General features: G+C 38.2%; 1 protein-coding gene across 3 annotated transcripts in view; it reads right to left on the bottom strand.

Moving 5' to 3' along the window:
- Positions 1 to 2,913: 2,913 nt before the first annotated feature.
- LOC127837492 (uricase-like) overlaps positions 2,914 to 20,715 on the bottom strand; it is a 70,962-nt gene continuing 53,160 nt past the window's right edge. For all 3 annotated transcript variants that reach the window (XM_052364626.1, XM_052364625.1, XM_052364624.1), the window contains 5 exons: positions 19,918 to 19,996; positions 18,290 to 18,476; positions 17,640 to 17,763; positions 9,731 to 9,829; positions 2,914 to 8,753 (listed from right to left, as the gene is read on the bottom strand). In XM_052364626.1, coding sequence (XP_052220586.1) covers positions 8,679 to 8,753; positions 9,731 to 9,829; positions 17,640 to 17,763; positions 18,290 to 18,476; positions 19,918 to 19,996 — 564 coding nt within the window. In that variant the 3' untranslated portion in view covers positions 2,914 to 8,678. The remainder of the gene's footprint in view (positions 8,754 to 9,730; positions 9,830 to 17,639; positions 17,764 to 18,289; positions 18,477 to 19,917; positions 19,997 to 20,715) is intronic.

Here is a 20,715-nt window from a genome sequence, read left to right as displayed (position 1 = left end):
TCTCACCAGTACATAAATAACAAAATCAGGGAGCTCCATTGCAGTCACATTACAGCGAGCATGCTCTTAGGTCGCCTGGTAGACCAGCGCACTCGGGAGACTGGATATGCCGTCTACTACAACCAAATGACCGCCGGTGAGAAGTTGTTTTTAATCGACGATGTTCTGAATAATGGCATGAACGTATATGAGCTCGTTTTCCCGTTCCCGCCACTTATTGGCCAATCAAAAGAGGAGATTCAGTCACCGGAAGAAGGCTGGGAGATCGACGAGAAACTCGCGCTCTCGCTTGGGGAGGGTGAAGTCTACATCCGGGACTACGCGGTCAGGTATTTGAAATCACTGGGGCGGGACGATTTGAGACTTTTCGACTGCGCATGCTCCACCGGCCAGTTCCTGTTCACGATGAAGCAGGGAGTGCCCGGATGTTACACGATCGGAAGTGACCTCAGTGCACATATGGTCGAATTTGCGAAAAAGCGCGTGGACGAGATTTATTGTGCAAACGCTTTGGAACCGAAAATCCCACCCAGGAGCGTCGATGTTGTTTTCGTCCGTTTTATTAACTCGGAAGTGGTGAAAACGGAAATTGCGTCAATATTTCTCAAACCGCTAACGGAATGTTTGAAAAAGGGCGGTAAAATGATAATCCTCGGTCACACGCCAGTGTTGACGTCTGCAGCCGAAATCAAAATGCTGGTTCCGAACTTGGAGATCACCCAGAGCATCGGTGGGATCAGTGAATGGAACGGCATCTTCCAGTTTTACGTCTGCTCCAGGATTGATTAAATGGTTGGAGCACCTCGTGAACGTTCAGAGCGTTCCTAATTTTCATGGGTCCTCATGCGTTCCTAATTTTCATGGGTCCTCATGCGTTGTATGTGTACTTTACTCAAATGTAGACCTCATGTATATATTGTTAAAGGCTTTTTACTACATATTGTAATTATTTAAAAGTCTCAACTAAGTCGGAAAGACTTAAAATGAGTCTCGCTAACTTGCCACTTTTCGTAATTTAAAAAGAAGCTCTCTACATGCCGTCAGTCACACTTGCCGATAAAACATGTTTTCCATTTGTGATAAATATACATATTTATGTTATGCTTTGCGATCGTTAATAGAGAAATATCAGTGAAATCAAACTGATAATCCACTGTTTCAAACCGTGAAAATAATCGATAATATTCACTGTTATACTGTATAATTACGTCATTTTTATGGCGCTACGACGTCATTATTTCAGCAAAAATATAAAACTTATATTTTACAAGCCTAAAATAAAAAATGGTGAAATATCGATTTTAATTCACTCTTGAATTAAAATCTATATTTCACCAAATCCAACAAATATCCTCCCTATTATAATTCAATTAAATTTGCTCATTGTGACTGATATTCTCGTATAAATGCAATTAAAAAAAATCATTTATACTTCATTTCAATTAACTATTTATGCTGATCACTTAATATTATTACGCGTAGAATTCTTAACTAGGCAGTAGTGTTCACATATTTTACATCATTGTTGTATCTATAAAGTGGAACGTAATATAATACTTGATAATAAAATACTCTAACAAATACCATATGTATTGCGTAAAACGGTATTTCTTTACTTGAATATACCCGACTCAAATTGGTTATGTCGTGGGTTTTGATCTGTTGTTCAGAAAATACAGGAAACCTGTACTCGGTTTGCCGATCAAGTATATCAACTGTAGAACGAACAAGTTTTAAACAAATCCTAGTGTACTCCTAGAGTAGTTTTCGATTACTTACATGATCACTGATGATGACGATACTATGGATCATCCGGTCAGCGCATTGGTTGGTGCACGAGCATGTCACATATGCGACAATACCCGTTCCCGGAAGCATGTGCGTGTGGTTGGCGGTCACTATTCCGGACAGCTGGGGTTTCCTTCTGGTATTCCGGCTTCCCCCAACGACAGAAAATCAGTCCACAATTTAAAATCATTCAGTAAGAATTAAATAGCTGAACATGGCAATTAAAATTTCAAAATTCGTCCCAACTCTCGTGAGTCTATTAAGTTAGTAAAGAAGGAGTGATGGGACACATTCCTGGTCCATACACGAGTCGTATTCTGAGAAAACTAGGCTTAATGCTTGTGCTTTAAGTGTCGTCCCAGATTAGCCTGTGCAGTCCGCACAGGCTAATCAGGGACGACACTTTCCGCCTTAATTGGATTTTTGCAAATAAGAGACTTAATTTAAACGCAAAATGAAATACATGCGGAATGGGTCGTCCCCGATTAGCCTGTGCGGACTGCACAGGCGTATCTGGGGCGACACTTTACGCACAAGCATTAAGCCATGTTTTCTCAGGGCGCGGCTCATATAATGCAGCCTCAGGCGCGGAGGGACTTCATAAACTTCGAATTACACACGCATGCACGCGTTTTCTTGTCACAAACGGCGAAGCAGTAGAAGAAAGCAATTATTCACATTTTCGCTCCAATCATGTAAACTTTATGTAATCATACAACTTTTTATGAACCAGTGGGCTTCCCTTGCGTTGAAGTTACCAAAGACGTTCAGTATCGATGTCATACATTTAAAAGATGCAAAAACACCACATCAATACACAACATGACCTTATTCTTTATAACGTTAAAAGCTCCTAAATACTACCGTATTTAATATTAGAGACGTTTTGTAAACGTTACAAACAATACCACACAGTTAGAAATAATCTCAATACGAACCCAGAACTTGTTCTTTATATTATATTGTATAAGATTCTCATAATTATTAGTCGAGCTACTAAATATTTGCAAGCAAAACAACAGGACGATTTGGGTAGCAAATTATAGCATGATAATCAGTTGTTTGTTACAACGACAACTTCTTTCATAGAAAGTATGGTGCGGTCATTAACAAGTAAAACGTATATAAATTAATCACTCTTTTACTGGTTTCATGTTGCATTCATCAATATAAGTAATTAACTCATAACTTCCAAATATTAACTAATGGACCATATTATTGTGTGAAAAACTTTCAATCTATAATCAATCCCATCTAAAAAAATACATTCTATAAAATATACTGGTGCCTCTTTTAATGAAAGTAAACTAAATGTGCGTTTATATTCTGTACAAATATATGATGATTATACAATATAATTACAATAATTACAGAATCAAAATACCCCATCTTCAGTGTTTATACGCTTTTTTATATTCTATAAAGCTATTACTTTTGCTACTAAAAAAGCAAATCCACCGCATTTATGTCTAATTTTTTAAAAATACAGTGTGCAATGTTTTCAATGCTGTCACTTAATAACAAAGCAATTTCCCAGAAACAATAATGTAAATATCTAGAAGAAAATTGAATTGTTGACTATTCACTAATAGCAAATGTTAATTCTAAGCGATCTAAATATATGTGATACACTTAAAACAACAATCAAGATCTTTAAAATGCTAAACATGCATTACAGTTATATTATTCGTAAATGTCAATTAATAATGTATAGTATAAAAAACACGCATACTTTTCTTATAATACTTAAAATACAGATATTCAATTCACAAAGTCACATGGACTAGTTGTAATGCAACCATAGCGTCAAAACCTACTTGATTATCACATAGTGTATACACCTGTAAACATGGATATAAAAAACAACAACAACAATATAAAGAGACCTAACACCCATCTGTTTAATATTGAACATAACAACAAGAGGGCCATCATGGCCCTGAATCGCTCACCTGACTCATTAAGATCAGATGAAAACTATGACCTCTATTGTCTACACAATGTTTTTCTATGATTTGACCTAGTGACCTAGTTCCTGACTCTAGATGACCCAAATACAATCCCAATCCAGATTTCATCAAGATAAACATTCTGACCACAGTTCATAAATATTGGATGAAAACTGTGACCTCTATTGTCAACACAAGGTTTTTCTATTTATTTGACCTAGATTTTTACCCCAGATGACCCAAATACAATCCCAAACCCAGATTTCATCAAGAATTCTGACCAAATTTCATAAAGGTTGGATGAAAACTGTGATCTCTAATGTCTACACAAGGTTTTTCTATTATTTGACCTAGTGACCTAGTTTTTGACCCCAGATGACCCAAATAAAATACCAACCCAGATTTCATCAAGATAAACATTCTGACCAAATTTCATAAAGATTGGATGAAAACTGTGACCTCTATTGTCTACAGAAGGTTGTTCTATTATTTGACCTAGTGACCTTGTTTTTGACCCCAGATGACCCAAATACAATCCCAAACCGGATTTCATCAAGATAAACATTTTGACCAAATTTCATCAAGATTGGATGCAAACTGTGACCTCTACTGTCTACACAAACAAATTGTTGACGCACGGACACACGCAGGCACGCACAACGGACGCCGGACATCACACGATCACATAAGCTCACTGTGTCACTTCATGACAGGTGACCTAAAAATATATGTCGGAGATAAACATGAACAGTTGTGGTTAAAATCCCATAGAAACAAGGGCTGTTTGTAAAACATGCATGCCCCCCTATATGGGCTATAAGTTGTAGTAGCAGCCATTGTGTGAATACGTTTTTTGTCACTATGAATGGTGGTGGTGGTGGTGGTGTAGTTGTAGTAGTAGTAGTAGTAGTAGTAGTAGTAGTAGGAGTAGTAGTAGTAGTAGTAGTAATAGTAGTTGTAGTAGTAGTAGTAGTAGTAGTAGTAGTAGTAGTAGTAGTAGTAGTAGTAGTAGAAGTAGTAGTAGTAGTAGTAGCAGTAGTATTGGTAGTAGTAGTAGTAGTAGTAGTAGTAGTATTGGTAAAAGTAGTAGTAGTAGTGGCAGTAGTAGTAGAAGTAGTAATAGTAGACGTGGTGGTGGTGGTGGTGGTGGTGGTGGTGGTAGTAGTACTAGTAGTAGTACTAGTAGTAGTAGTAGTAGTAGTAGTAGTAGTAGTAGTAGTAGTAGTAGTAGTAGTAGTAGTAGTAGTAGTGGTAGTAGTAGTAGAAGTAGTAGTAGTAGTAGTAGTAGTAGAAGTAGTAGTAGTAGTAGTAGTAGTAGTAGTAGTAGTAGTAGTAGTAGTAGTAGTAGTAGTAGCAGTAGCAGTAGCAGTAGCAGCATTACAAGACCAATACTTAAGAATGATCAAATGGGAAAAGGTAACATAGCACCAGCAGAAAATATGGGGCTCATTTACAGGTCAGATTTGGAATCTCTGCTGTAAAATGAGATTTTGAATGAATTAAAGGGAGGCAAATCTGTAATAAAAAGAACATGCATAAACCGTAGTTGTTTCCCTTGTTTGAACCATGCTAAATCCTTACAAGTTTGGAAAGAATTGGATGAAAAATTTGGACTTTATTGCATAAACACCATTTTCTCAATTCAAGGGGAGGTAATTCTGTACTTCATGGACCAATAATGCTCATTTTTTGTAGGGTTTGTGTCCTCATTGATATAAAGACACTGTGCAAATTTGGAAAGGATCGGACAAAAAATGTGGAAGATTTTTGAAAGTTTTCACAAAATAGGCAAAAACGAATAAACATGCAAAGTTCAACGAGCTCCTGCGGCCATGTTTTTTGACGAATCAAATTTCTTTGAACAACTTTTTCAGGGGAGCCCTCAAAGGTCATCCCTGTGAAATTTTTTGAAAATCTGATGAGCGGTTTCTGACAAGAAGATTTTTTAAGGTTTTTACCATATATGGTCATGGCGGCCATCTTGGTTATGTGATCAAATTTTTTTTAACAATTCTTTTGTCCCATGACCTAGGGATGCTCCACATGAAATTTAGTTGAAATTGGCTCAATGGTTTAGTAGAAGAAGATGTTTACAAATTTGTATACGGACGGACGCCGGACGCTGAGTGATCACAATAGCTCACCTCGAGCTATCGCTCAGGTGAGCTAAAAAAGCAGAATAATAGACTTACATAGAAAAATGCATACCCATTGCACAAAATTGAAATGTGCCTTGAAAATACAGATTCATACAACTCATAGAAGATCAAACAAATGTGTCATCATAGATATTACAAAACAAACAAACTGAAATTCATTGGGTCTAGTTTGGTAAAGCTTTAAAGAAAATGAAACGTATCCTTAGTTTCTGATAATTTGATATTCGAATGAAACATATGACAAGTATTTTACATACCCTTTTAATAAGAACAAGCAAATTCATTGAATTGATATCCCCCGCCGTTATACTTCTGGACACAAGATATGGCTCTGGACACACAAAAAAGCATTTTTTCAAAATACAAAGGGCCATAACTCCATTATTAATCGATGGTGTACAATGCCATTTGGCGTGCATCATCCTCTTATCCATTAATATACTCATACCAAGTTTCAATGAAATCTGCCAAAGCACTTCCAAGATATGGCTCTGGACACAAAAGTGCCGAACGGACGGACGGAAAGATGGACAACGCCAAAACAATATCCCTCCGCCTATGGCGGGGTATAATAAATACAGTTTTTGAAAGTTTGATCTGATGTTAATGAACTTCTCATAAAAATTGCATCCAAAACGAACTAGCTGTTTTCTTGAAGTAATCTAACTGTTGCATCCCTTTATATGGTAAAGAGTACATTTCTTTATTTGAATATGTCAATACATAAATCAGTTTTAAACGATGCTAAAATAATGTTATTAAGTATTGACAGATCCTCAAGTTTACATATGGTTACATTTTTGTTTTATTTACTCACTTATTGAAAATAATCTTTAAAAACAAGATGTGTTTGTGAAACACAATGTCCCCCTATATGACGTTTGACCTTGAAGAGACCTTGACCTTGACCCTTCACCACTCAAAATGTGAGCTCCATGAGATACATATGCATTTCAAATATAAAATTGCTAGCTTCAATATTGCAGAAATGACATTACAAAATGATCAATTTTGACCCATATATTTGACCTTGAAGGATGACCTTGACCTTTCACCACTAAAAATGTGCAGCTCCATGAGATACACATGCATGCCAAATATCAAGTTGCTATCTTCAATATTGCAAAAGTATTCATGAAATAACCGATTTGGGCCACATAATATTTGACCTCTGACCTTGAAGGATGACCTTGACCTTAACCTTTTACCACTCAAAATGTGCAGCTCCATAAGATACACATGCATGCCAAATATCAAGTTGTTATCTTCAATATTGCAAAAGTATTCATAAAATGAGCGATTTTGGCCACATATATTTGACCTCTGACCTTGAAGGCTGACCTTGACCTTTCACCACTCAAAATGTGCACCTCCATGAGATACACATGCATGCCAAATATCAAGTTGCTATATTCAATATAGCATAAGTTATTGCAAAATGTTAAAGTTGGCGCAAACAGACCAACAGACCAACCAACCAACAGACAGGGCAAAAACAATATGTCCCCCACTACTATAGTGGGGGACATAATAATCTTAAGTTTAAAGGAAAGTACACATGTTTCAATATTCAAAATTTTCTAAACCAACCTTTTATCTCCAACAACAAGTTAACAACACACTCATTTAAATATAACAATGAAACAATCTTATACCTTGATTTCTGACATTTTCTACTAAATTTATCAAAATTTTAAAGGGGCCTTTTTACGCTTAGCTAAATTGACAAAACTGAAAAAAATTGTTTCAGATTCGCAAATTATCCTTGAAGTTATGATATTTGTGAGGAAACAGTAATACTGAACATTTACCATGCTCTAAAATATCCATTATGTGCATTTTTTGACGATTTAAAAACCGGAAAGTTATAAAGCGTTGCAACGCCAAATGATTGAATAATTTGGAGAATTCTGTTTTTGTAGTATTTTTTTATACTACGAGGATTGCATATATAATGTTAAAAATTTGACAGTAATGGTATGAGCACGGATGGTCTAGTGGATTGAGCAGTAGACTTTTGCTCCATGGCTCCAGGGGTCAGTGGTTCGAGCCCTGTTGAGGGTAACTTTTTAAAAAATTCTTTAATTGTTTTCTTGTTTTTTTTTCTGAAGATTTTTAAACCTAATGTTAACATTTATCAATATAAAGCATTTAATGACAAACTTTAAAAAAATCCAAAATCTGTGAAAAGGCCCCTTTAATTCGCAACAAACACAATGAAAAATATTTCAGGCTTAAATTGAAAAAAAAGGTGCTTACAAATAAATTAAACAATTTCATAGATAACAAGAGATGTGTTTGTCAGAAACACAATGCCCCATATGGCGCCACTTTGAAATAAAATTTCAATAGATCATTTGGCAGGTTTAGAAATTATCTCCCTTTTAAAACTTATTACTTCCCTTGGATTGTATTTTTTTATTTTTGACCTTAAAGGATGACCTTGACTTTTCACCACTCAAAATGTGCAGCTCCATCAGATACACATGCATGCCAAATGCATGCCAAGTTGCTATCTTCAATACTGCAAAAGTTATGGCCAATATTCAAGTTTTCAGACGAACTGACAAACGGACGGACAGACAGACAGACAAACTGACAGTTCAAATGCTATAGTTGCCACCCTACCTGGGCTTAAAAAGAAGACCGTTGGCATTCAAAATCTATTAAGACTTTTACCATACTGATATTACAAACAAAGCTCATTATAACCCGCTGTTTTCAAGTGTAATGTAACCCTTGAAAGTGGCCATCTTGACCAAGGCAGCTAGAAGAAGGGGGTCTACAGTTTGGCGCTTGCAGCCCTTTTCACCTTAGCATGGATGTTCCCAGAAGGCTTATCCACTCCAAGATACACCTGCAAGACATTTAAAAAGTAATCAATGTCAGTAATGGCATGTTTCATATAGATAAAGTAAGACCAATTCAAGGTTATATTTCAACATGATTTGTTTTTGAATTTTTATTGGCTGGAAATAGTACATTTTTTGCAAATCTCTAATATTTTTAGTAACAGTGGCATTGAACTGGACTCCAGCCAATACATTCCAAATAAGTCTTGAGACAAGGCTCTTTAGTATGAAGTTTCATTGCAATGGCTCCTATTCTACTGTGCGTATTGAGGAAAAATATATTTTCAGCATCAGGGACCTAGACCATTACCCCTCCCACTTCATAGACAAGAATTCCACAGTAATTCACCTTTATTTCTATTATGGTTAAACCTAAGTCCACATTATTTTCAAGTCTTTTTCCGATCCTTATTTTCACCTTCATATTTTTAATTTAAAATTTAATGTTTAATTCGATCTCGGATATTTCACTGATTTTTGCTATTTCAAACCAATTTATCCGGTCTCATCTTAAATTTTGATATGTTGTTATCAAGTGATAATTCAAAATGCTTATCTTGGAGTTTTAACTCTATTTTCATATCTATTGCTGCTCACAATAATTCTGATCAACTTTAGATTTCAAAAGTTTTGTTTTTTCATTTTGAGCGTGACAGAGTATTGCTTTCACCACCTTGCACATAAACAAAACGATAATAATATCAATAAAACATGATGTGTTTATCAACATTTATATTGCTGGAACACATTATGTTAAGAGGCCATTACAAAATATATAACTGTACATGCATAGCCATGGTTCTTGTTTAGATTACATAGAAATGTTCCCTCAAAATAATTCTTATTTCAAAGGTCTTGGTCATGATAACCTTGAACTAATAAGGTTCAACTGTATGTATAATGCTTCCATTGCAGGTTGTTGATTGGAAACTAGTAAAGCTTTCTTACACAAGCTATCAATTTTACATTGTACTTTACTTACATGATTATTTTCAGAACCCGCAAATTCTACTTGTGGAAATCGGGTGAAGTCCACGTCAAAGTAGTGTTTGTTAGGCAGAGTTATTTCAATATGGTCCATCTGAAAAATGAATAGACATCAATGAAAGAGATAAGCAAAATTAATCTTTAATTATAAACGCATTTTGATGCATTTGAAGTCATTTAGAAAATCAAATTAATTTAAGTCCTTTCTTAAAATATATATTAAAGTTTGAAAGGCTCATTTTCAACCCTAAGATAATGATGAGTAGCAAACAGCATAAAACCTGTTACTCGCAGGCTGTTATGGTTTTATGCTGGTTGCAAATGCCATTTCCACTTTGCTTTTGATGGTGAAAGTGTTACTGAATACTTAAAAAAACATCAACATTTTGTCTAATCTTATAAGAAATGCAAGCCAGTGAAACGGTGGATTCATATCAGATGCCAATTTTTAAGTCACATTAATGTTTCCTATAAATCATCGAATTCTCACTTAAGCTGCCTATCCAGACAGCAAAAGTCATAAAATTCAAACCTGGGGTATTCTCACTTTAGCTGCCTTTCCAGCAAAAGTCATGCAATACAAACCCGAGGTATTCTGGCTAAAGCTGCCTTGTCACAGAGTAAAGTTCAAGAAATATCAACCCAAGGTACCCAGGTGCTTTGCCACAGAGTAAGGTTAATGAAATGTAAACCTGAGGTTGGCTTACATTGGGGCAGTTTATGAAATGCAAACAGGGGTATTCTGGCCAAAGCTGCCTTGCAACTGAGCAAAGTTCATGCAATACAAACCTTCGGTATTCTTGCAAAAGCTGCCTTGCCATATAGCAAAGTTCATGCAATACAAACCTGAGGTATTCTGGCTAAAGCTGCCTTGCCAGATAGCAAAGTTCATACAATACAAACCTGAGGTATTCTGGCTATAGCTGCCTTGCCAGATAGCAAAGATCATACAATACAAACCTGTGGTATTCTTGCAAAAGCTGCCTTGCCATATAGCAAAGTTCATGCAATACAAACCTGAGGTATTCTGACCAAAGCTGCCTTGCAACTAAGCAAAGTTCATACAATACAAACCTGTGGTATTCTGGCTAAAGCTGCCTTGCCAGATAGCAAAGTTCATACAATACAAACCTGTGGTATTCTTGCAAAAGCTGCCTTGCCATATAGCAAAGTTCATGCAATACAAACCTGAGGTATTCTGGCCAAAGCTGCCTTGCAACTGAGCAAAGTTCATACAATACAAACCTTCGGTATTCTTGCAAAAGCTGCCTTGCCATATAGCAAAGTTCATGCAATACAAACCTGAGGTATTCTGGCCAAAGCTGCCTTGCAACTAAGCAAAGTTCATACAATACAAACCTGAGGTATTCTGGCTAAAGCTGCCTTGCCATATAGCAAAGTTCATACAATACAAACCTGTGGTATTCTGGCTAAAGCTGCCTTACCATATAGCAAAGTTCATACAATACAAACCTGTGGTATTCTGGCTATAGCTGCCTTGCCATATAGCAAAGTTCATGCAATACAAACCTGTGGTATTCTGGCTATAGCTGCCTTGCCATATAGCAAAGTTCATACAATACAAACCTGAGGTATTCTGGCTAAAGCTGCCTTGCCATATAGCAAAGTTCATACAATACAAACCTGTGGTATTCTGGCTATTGCTGCCTTGCCATAAAGCAAAGTTCATACAATACAAACATGAGGTATTCTGGCTAAAGCTGCCTTGCCATATAGCAAAGTTCATACAATACAAACCTGAGGTATTCTGGCTGAAGCTGCCTTGCCATATAGCAAAGTTCATGCAATACAAACCTGTGGTATTCTGGCTAAAGCTGCCTTGCCATATAGCAAAGTTCATACAATACAAACCTGTGGTATTCTGGCTAAAGCTGCCTTGCCAGATAGCAAAGTTCATACAATACAAACCTGTGGTATTCTGGCTATAGCTGCCTTGCCATATAGCAAAGTTCATACAATACAAACCTGAGGTATTCTGGCAAAAGCTGCCTGGCTGGACAGCAAAGTTCATGCAATACAAACCTGTGGTATTCTGGCTAAAGCTGCCTTGCCAGATAGCAAAGTTCATGCAATACAAACCTGAGGTATTCTGGCTATAGCTGCCTTGCCATATAGCAAAGTTTATACAATACAAACCTGTGGTATTCTGGCTATAGCTGCCTTGCCAGATAGCAAAGTTCATGCAATACAAACCTGAGGTATTCTGGCTAAAGCTGCCTTACCATATAGCAAAAGTCATGCAATACAAACCTGAGGTATTCTGGCTAAAGCTGCCTTACCATATAGCAAAAGTCATGCAATACAAACCTGTGGTATTCTGGCTAAAGCTGCCTTGCCATATAGCAAAGTTCATACAATACAAACCTGAGGTATTCTGGCTATAGCTGCCTTGCCATATAGAAAAGTTCATACAATACAAACCTGAGGTATTCTGGCTAAAGCTGCCTTGCCATATAGCAAAGTTCATGCAATACAAACCTGAGGTATTCTGGCTATAGCTGCCTTGCCATATAGCAAAGTTCATACAATACAAACCTGAGGTATTCTGGCTAAAGCTGCCTTGCCATATAGCAAAGTTCATACAATACAAACCTGTGGTATTCTGGCTATAGCTGCCTTGCCATATAGCAAAGTTCATACTATACAAACCTGTGGTATTCTGCCTAAAGCTGCCTTGCCATATAGCAAAGTTCATGCAATACAAACCTGAGGTATTCTGGTTAAAGCTGCCTTACCATATAGAAAAAGTCATGCAATACAAACCTGAGGTATTCTGGCTAAAGCTGTCTTGCCTGACAGCAAAGTTCATGCAATACAAACCTGAGGTAATCTGGCTAAAGTTGCATGGCTGGAGAGCAAAGTTCATGCAATACAAACCTGAGGTATTCTGGCTAAAGTTGCCTGGCTGGAGAGCAAAATTCATGCAATACAAACCTGAGGTATTCTGGCTAAAGCTGCCTGGCTGGAGCGCAAAAGTTCATGCAATACAAACCTGAGGTATTCTGGCTAAAGCTGCCTTGCCTGAGAGCAGAGTTCATGCAATACAAACCTGAGGTATTCTGGCTAAAGCTGCCTTGCCAGGTAGCAAATTTCATGCAATACAAACCTGAGGTATTCTGGCTAAAGCTTCCTTGTCGGACAGCAAAATTAATGCAATACAAACCTGAGGTATTCTGGCTAAATCTGCCTTGCCAGAGAGCAAAGTTCATGCAATACAATCCTGTGGTATTCTGGCTAAAGCTGCCTTGCCATATAGCAAAGTTCATGCAATACAAACCTGAGGTATTCTGGCTAAAGCTGCCTGGCTCTAGAGCAAAGTTCATGCAATAAAAACCTGAGGTATTCTGGCTAAAACTGCCATGCCAGATAGCAAAGTTCATGCAATACAAACCTGAGGTATTCTGGATAAAGCTGCCTTGCCAGATAGCAAAGTTCATGCAATACAAACCTGAGGTATTCTGGCTAAAGCTGCATGGCTCAAGATGTACAGCGATACAAACCTGAGGTATTCTGGCTAAAGCTGCCTGGCTCGAGATGTACAGCAATACAAACCTGAGGTATTCTGGCTAAAGCTGCCTTGCCAGATAGCTAAGTTCATGCAATACAAACCTGTGGTATTCTTGCAAAAGCTGCCTTGCCATATAGCTAAGTTCATGCAATACAAACCTGTGGTATTCTGGCTATAGCTGCCTTGCCATATATCAAAGTTCATGCAATACAAACCTGAGGTATTCTGGCTAAAGCTGCCTTGCCATATAGCAAAGTTCATACAATACAAACCTGTGGTATTCTGGCTAAAGCTGCCTTGCCAGATAGCTAAGTTCATGCAATACAAACCTGTGGTATTCTGGCTATAGCTGCCTTGCCATATAGCAAAAGTCATGCAATACAAACCTGTGGTATTCTGGCTAAAGCTGCCTTGCTGGAGAGCAAAGTTCATGCAATACAAACCTGTGGTATTCTGGCTAAAGCTGCCTTGCCATATAGCAAAGTTCATGCAATACAAACATGTGGTATTCTGGCTAAAGCTGCCTTGCCATATAGCAAAGTTCATGCAATACAAACCTGAGGTATTCTGGCTAAAGCTGCCTTGCCATATAGCAAAGTTCATGCAATACAAACCTGAGGTATTCTGGCTAAAGCTGCCTTGCCATATAGCAAAGTTCATGCAATACAAACCTGAGGTATTCTGGCTAAAGCTGCCTTGCCATATAGCAAAGTTCATGCAATACCAACCTGAGGTATTCTGGCTAAAGCTGCCTTGCCATATAGCAAAGTTCATACAATACAAACCTGAGGTATTCTGGCTAAAGCTGCCTTGCCATATAGCAAAGTTCATGCAATACAAACCTGAGGTATTCTGGCTAAAGCTGCCTTGCCATATAGCAAAAGTCATGCAATACAAACTTGAGGTATTCTGGCTAAAGCTGCCTTGCCAGATAGCTAAGTTCATGCAATACAAACCTTCGGTATTCTGGCTAAAGCTGCCTTGCCATATAGCAAAAGTCATGCAATACAAACTTGAGGTATTCTGGCTAAAGCTGCCTTGCCAGATAGCTAAGTTCATGCAATACAAACCTGAGGTATTCTGGCTAAAGCTGTCTTGCCAGACAGCACAGTTCATGCAATACAAACCTGAGGTAATCTGGCTAAAGTTGCATGGCTGGAGAGCAAAGTTCATGCAATACAAACCTGAGGTATTCTGGCTAAAGCTGCCTTGCCAGATAGCAAAGTTCATGCAACACAAACCTGAGGTAATCTAGCTAAAGCTGCATGGCTGGAGAGCAAAGTTCATGCAATACAAACCTGAGGTATTCTGGCTAAAGCTGCCTTGCCAGATAGCAAAGTTCATGCAATACAAACCTGAGGTAGTCTGGCTATAGCTGCCTTGCCATATAGCAAAGTTCATGCAATACAAACCTGTGTTTTTCTGGCTAAAGCTGCCTTGCCAGATAGCAAAGTTCATACAATACAAACCTGAGGTATTCTGGCTATAGCTGCCTTGCCATATAGCAAAGTTCATACAATACAAACCTGCAGTATTCTGGCTAAAGCTGCCTTGCTGGAGAGCAAAGTTCATACAATACAAACCTGTGGTATTCTGGCTAAAGCTGCCTTGCAACTAAGCAAAGTTCATACAATACAAACCTGTGGTATTCTGGCTAAAGCTGCCTTGCTATATAGCAAAGTTCATACAATACAAACCTGTGGTATTCTGGCTAAAGCTGCCTTGCCAGATAGCAAAGTTCATACAATACAAACCTGTGGTATTCTGGCTAAAGCTGCCTTACCAGATAGCAAAGTTCATGCAATACAAACCTGAGGTATTATGGCTAAAGCTGTCTTGCCTGATAGCAAAGTTCATGCAATACAAACCTGAGGTATTCTGGCTAAAGCTGCCTTGCCAGATAGCAAAGTTCATGCAATACAAACCTGAGGTATTCTGGCTAAAGCTGCCTTGCCATATAGCAAAGTTCATGCAATACAAACCTGAGGTATTCTGGCTAAAGCTGCCTTACCATATAGCAAAAGTCATGCAATACAAACTTGAGGTATTCTGGCTAAAGCTGCCTTGCCAGATAGCTAAGGTCATGCGATACAAACCTGAGGTATTCTTGCTAAAGCTGTCTTGCCAGACAGCAAAGTTCATGCAATACAAACCTGAGGTAATCTGGCTAAAGTTGCATGGCTGGAGAGCAAAGTTCATGCAATACAAACCTGAGGTATTCTGGCTAAAGCTGCCTTGCCAGATAGCAAAGTTCATGCAATACAAGCCTGAGGTATTCTGGCTAAAGCTGCCTGGATGGAGAGCAAAGTTCATGCAATACGAACCTGAGGTATTCTGGCTAAAGCTGCCTGGCTGGAGAGCAAAATTCATGCAATACAAACCTGAGGTATTCTGGCTAAAGCTGCCTGGCTGGAGAGCAAAAGTTCATGCAATACAAACCTGAGGAATTCTGGCTAAAGCTGCCTTGCCTGAGAGCAAAGTTCATGCAAAACAATCCTGAGGTATTCTGGCTAAAGCTGCCTCGCCAGGTAGCAAAATTCATGTAATACAAACCTGAGGTATTCTGGCTAAAGCTTCCTTGTTGGACAGCAAAATTCATGCAATACAAACCTGAGGTATTCTGGGTAAAGCTGCCTTGCTGGAGAGCAAAGTTCATGCAATACAAACCTGAGGTATTCTGGCTAAAGCTGCCTTGCCAGATAGCAAAGTTCATGCAATACAAGCCTGAGGTATTCTGGCTAAAGCTGCCTGGCTCGAGATGTACAGCAATACAAACCTGAGGCATTCTTGCTAAAGCTGCCTGGCTCGAGATGTACAGCAATACAAACCTGAGGTATTCTGGCTAAAGCTGCCTTGCCAGATAGAAAAGTTCATGCAATATAAGCCTGTGGTATTCTGGCTAAAGCTGCCTGGCTGGACAGCAAAGTTCATGCAAAACAAACCTGAGGTATTCTGGCTTAAGCTGCCTGGCTCAAGATGTACAGCGATACAAACCTGAGGTATTCTGGCAAAAGCTGCCTGACTCGAGATGTACAGCGATACAAACCTGAGGTATTCTGGCTAATGCTGCCTGGCTTGAGATTGACAGCGATACAAACCTGAGGTATTCTGGCTAAAGCTGCCTGGCTTGAGATGTACAGCAATACAAACCTGAGGTATTCTTGCTAAAGCTGTCTTGCCAGACAGCAAAGTTCATGCAATACAAACCTGAGGTAATCTGGCTAAAGTTGCATGGCTGGAGAGCAAAGTTCATGCAATACAAACCTGAGGTATTCTGGCTAAAGCTGCCTTGCCAGATAGCAAAGTTCATGCAATACAAGCCTGAGGTATTCTGGCTAAAGCTGCCTGGATGGAGAGCAAAGTTCATGCAATACGAACCTGAGGTATTCTGGCTAAAGCTGCCTGGCTGGAGAGCAAAATTCATGCAATACAAACCTGAGGTATTCTGGCTAAAGCTGCCTGGCTGGAGAGCAAAAGTTCATGCAATACAAACCTGAGGAATTCTGGCTAAAGCTGCCTTGCCTGAGAGCAAAGTTCATGCAAAACAATCCTGAGGTATTCTGGCTAAAGCTGCCTCGCCAGGTAGCAAAATTCATGTAATACAAACCTGAGGTATTCTGGCTAAAGCTTCCTTGTTGGACAGCAAAATTCATGCAATACAAACCTGAGGTATTCTGGGTAAAGCTGCCTTGCTGGAGAGCAAAGTTCATGCAATACAAACCTGAGGTATTCTGGCTAAAGCTGCCTTGCCAGATAGCAAAGTTCATGCAATACAAGCCTGAGGTATTCTGGCTAAAGCTGCCTGGCTCGAGATGTACAGCAATACAAACCTGAGGCATTCTTGCTAAAGCTGCCTGGCTCGAGATGTACAGCAATACAAACCTGAGGTATTCTGGCTAAAGCTGCCTTGCCAGATAGAAAAGTTCATGCAATATAAGCCTGTGGTATTCTGGCTAAAGCTGCCTGGCTGGACAGCAAAGTTCATGCAAAACAAACCTGAGGTATTCTGGCTTAAGCTGCCTGGCTCAAGATGTACAGCGATACAAACCTGAGGTATTCTGGCAAAAGCTGCCTGACTCGAGATGTACAGCGATACAAACCTGAGGTATTCTGGCTAATGCTGCCTGGCTTGAGATTGACAGCGATACAAACCTGAGGTATTCTGGCTAAAGCTGCCTGGCTTGAGATGTACAGCAATACAAACCTGAGGTATTCTATCTAAAGCTGCCTTGCCAGATAGCAAAGTTCATGCAATACAAACCCGAGGTATCCTGGCTAAAGCTGCCTGGCTGGAGAGCAAAGTTCATGCAATACAAACCTGTGGTATTCTGGCTAAAGCTGCCTGGCTGGACAGCAAAGTTCATGCAATACAAACCTGAGGTATTCTGGATAAAGCTGCCTGGCTCGAGATGTACAGCGTATGCTGCACAGAGGCTGAGAAGACCCCCTTGTCTGCTGGTCCAGCAAACTTCTCCATTATAGTGGCCTTTACTGTCTCCCTGATATAAACATTACAAAACAAAACTGATGTGTTATTGATGTATAGGGTAAGGTGAGCATATAGGACGGATTCAATCCCAACTTGCTCTCAAGATATCCTTCTTAAGACCCCAAGTACTGGTTATACCATGGTTACACTCTTCTTCAGACCCTATTATAAGTAATTTACAATTTTTTATTGTTTGCAAGCATTTCTTATACTACCATTAGCGATTTTTTTCCTTCTTTATAAAGTACCAGTAAATGGTACTTTCCCAATTCAGGAAAAACTACAAAATTCTTAATTGCCGTATAAACAGTTAATAAAGTTAGGAAAATTATGTAAATTTTGTTAGAATAAAGCATTATTTGCAAGTGAACAAAAAAAAAGCACTGAAACTGAACATTTTAATACCAAGCTATGTAAAAGACCCATAATGCCACATCTGAAGATTACAAAAAATTCAGAGTTGTTCGCACTAATTTTTCCCAATAGGTACGTTAACAGTACTTTTTCCAATTGAGCAAAAAAATTGCTGAGCATACCAGGCCTTATCGAAACAGAATCCGGATGCTGTGTTGTACCACCAAGAGGCCGTTACCACCGTGGAGAACACGCGGTCGTCCGTGTCTGGAAGCGTTCTATACTCGTCCTGATGAAAATTCTTGAACGCTGACTGAGTGGTCTTCAAAACACGAAGGTCACGAATTCCAGACATCACAACTGGCTTCTCTGAAAAAAGAAGATAAAGAGTTCAGTTGAATGCAAACCTGTTGAATAGGCGTCATAATTCTATATGATATAAATAACCCTCCGCTCAAGGCTCCAATTATGTTAATCGTAGAAATGTCTGCACCATACATTTGTTTTGAGAAAGATCATGCAATTTTGCAGTTAACATACTGTGAGCATTCAATAACAATTGTAAACTCACTAAAAATAAAACAAGACATGTTTTTGTGAAACAAAATGCCCCTTCCTGTAATTTGAAGCCAAACAGAAGCTATTTTAGAGAAAAAATTTAAGTAAAAAAATTAGTTACATGTCTGAAAGCTTCTGTTAAAAACCTTCCAAATACGGTTATTATAAAGCAATGTTCAAGGCCTTTAACCTATCCAAAAATCAATGGACTGGAAAAAAATTGACACTTATTCTGTAAGTCATGAAAGTAGACTTACACACCAAAGAAATTAGATCAGCAAAATATCTGAAAGCGTTTCAAAAAAAAACTCTGGAAAACGGTATGTTAGAGAAAATGTCCAAGTTAAAGGCCCATAACTTAGTCAAAAATCAATGGACTGTAACGAAACTCACCATTCATCTGTAGAACATGAAGATTGACTAAAATACCAAAAAATCAGCTCAATAACTGCAAGTTTTGCGTAAAAAAACTCCAAAAATGGTTATTATAGAGAAAATTTCTAGGTCCAAGGCCCATAACTTTGCCAAAAGTCAATTGACAGGATCACAACTCACACTTAATCTTTAGGTCATTTAGGTTAACGTACATTCCAAAATGAGCTCCCTTTGTGAAAGCATTGTGTAAAAAACCATGGAAAGCAGAATGCTGGATGAACTGATGGATAGGCAGACCTACAGTGTGAATGCTATATGCCTACTAGGGACGTAATTCAAAATTTCTTTTAAAGAAGTACTACTTAAATATGTTATATTGTAAACATTATTCATGCGAGTAACTTTCAAAAAGTCAAAACTATTAAGTAAAACAAATACATGCTTATTGTCACAGTGGAATTACTTGTAATATGTTTTTCTCATATTGAAATACATAATTATTCCATTAATTTGATTTTTAGAAAATACCCATCCCCCTAATAAAAATGTTCAACCCAAGGTGACATTTATTAAGCATTCTATGATACAACCATGCAATAAGTTTGAGGCTCACTCTGGGAAAAGGGGGCTTAATGTATGTGCATACAGTGTCGTCCCAGATTAGCCTGTGCAGTTTGCACAGACTTATCAGGGACAAAACTTTCCACTTTTATTGTATGTTTGGTTTGAAGGAGGACTGTTCTTGATAAAAATCCAATTTAGGCGGAAAGTGTTGTACCTGATTAGCCTGTGTGGACTGCACAGGCTAATCTGGGATGACACTTAACAAACATGCAACGAACCCCCTTTTCACAGAAAGAGACTCATATATGTTCACCATTTCTCTTCTGGTTGACCTCACACACGCGGGTGCAGTCTGCAATATACTGGAACGCATGATTGTGAGGCTGTCCATCCTGCAGAGGAAAATATAAAGGTTAATGAGAATAATTAGAACATTGCTTGATTGTGTCCCTTGATTTAGATGCTGGAAATTCATATCTGATATCAGTGATTGAAAGTGCTAAACAAGAGGGCCATGATGGCCCTGAATCGCTCACCTGACTCATTAAGATCAGATGAAAACTATGACCTCTATTGTCTACACAATGTTTTTCTATGATTTGACCTAGTGACCTAGTTCCTGACTCTAGATGACCCAAATACAATCCCAATCCAGATTTCATCAAGATAAACATTCTGACCACAGTTCATAAATATTGGATGAAAACTGTGACCTCTATTGTCAACACAAGGTTTTTCTATTTATTTGACCTAGATTTTTACCCCAGATGACCCAAATACAATCCCACCCAGATTTCATCAAGAATTCTGACCAAATTTCATAAACAGGTTTTTTTTTCCACTTTTTGGGAAGATAGCCCATGGCTTTGGAATTGGGAATTTTATCGGCATTTTCATGAAATTGGGAAAATAATTCATTAGCCTTTTTTTCCACATGAAAAGTCCACTGATTAGGGAAATACTAAATTTGATATAACTCTTTATAATCATTCAAATTAAAAGAACAAAATCATATAATACTTTGTTAGATGTAATTGAATTGAAATTGAGATAAAATATGCATTAGACTTTTTTCTAAAAAAAAAATAAAAAAATTTTTTTTTTTTTTTTT

The sequence above is a fragment of the Dreissena polymorpha genome, chromosome 7 (genome assembly GCF_020536995.1).
Source record: "Dreissena polymorpha isolate Duluth1 chromosome 7, UMN_Dpol_1.0, whole genome shotgun sequence".
Classification (NCBI taxonomy): domain Eukaryota; kingdom Metazoa; phylum Mollusca; class Bivalvia; order Myida; family Dreissenidae; genus Dreissena; species Dreissena polymorpha.
The sequence above is the reverse complement of the archived record's forward strand: the minus strand, read 5'-3'. Positions and strand labels throughout refer to the sequence as shown.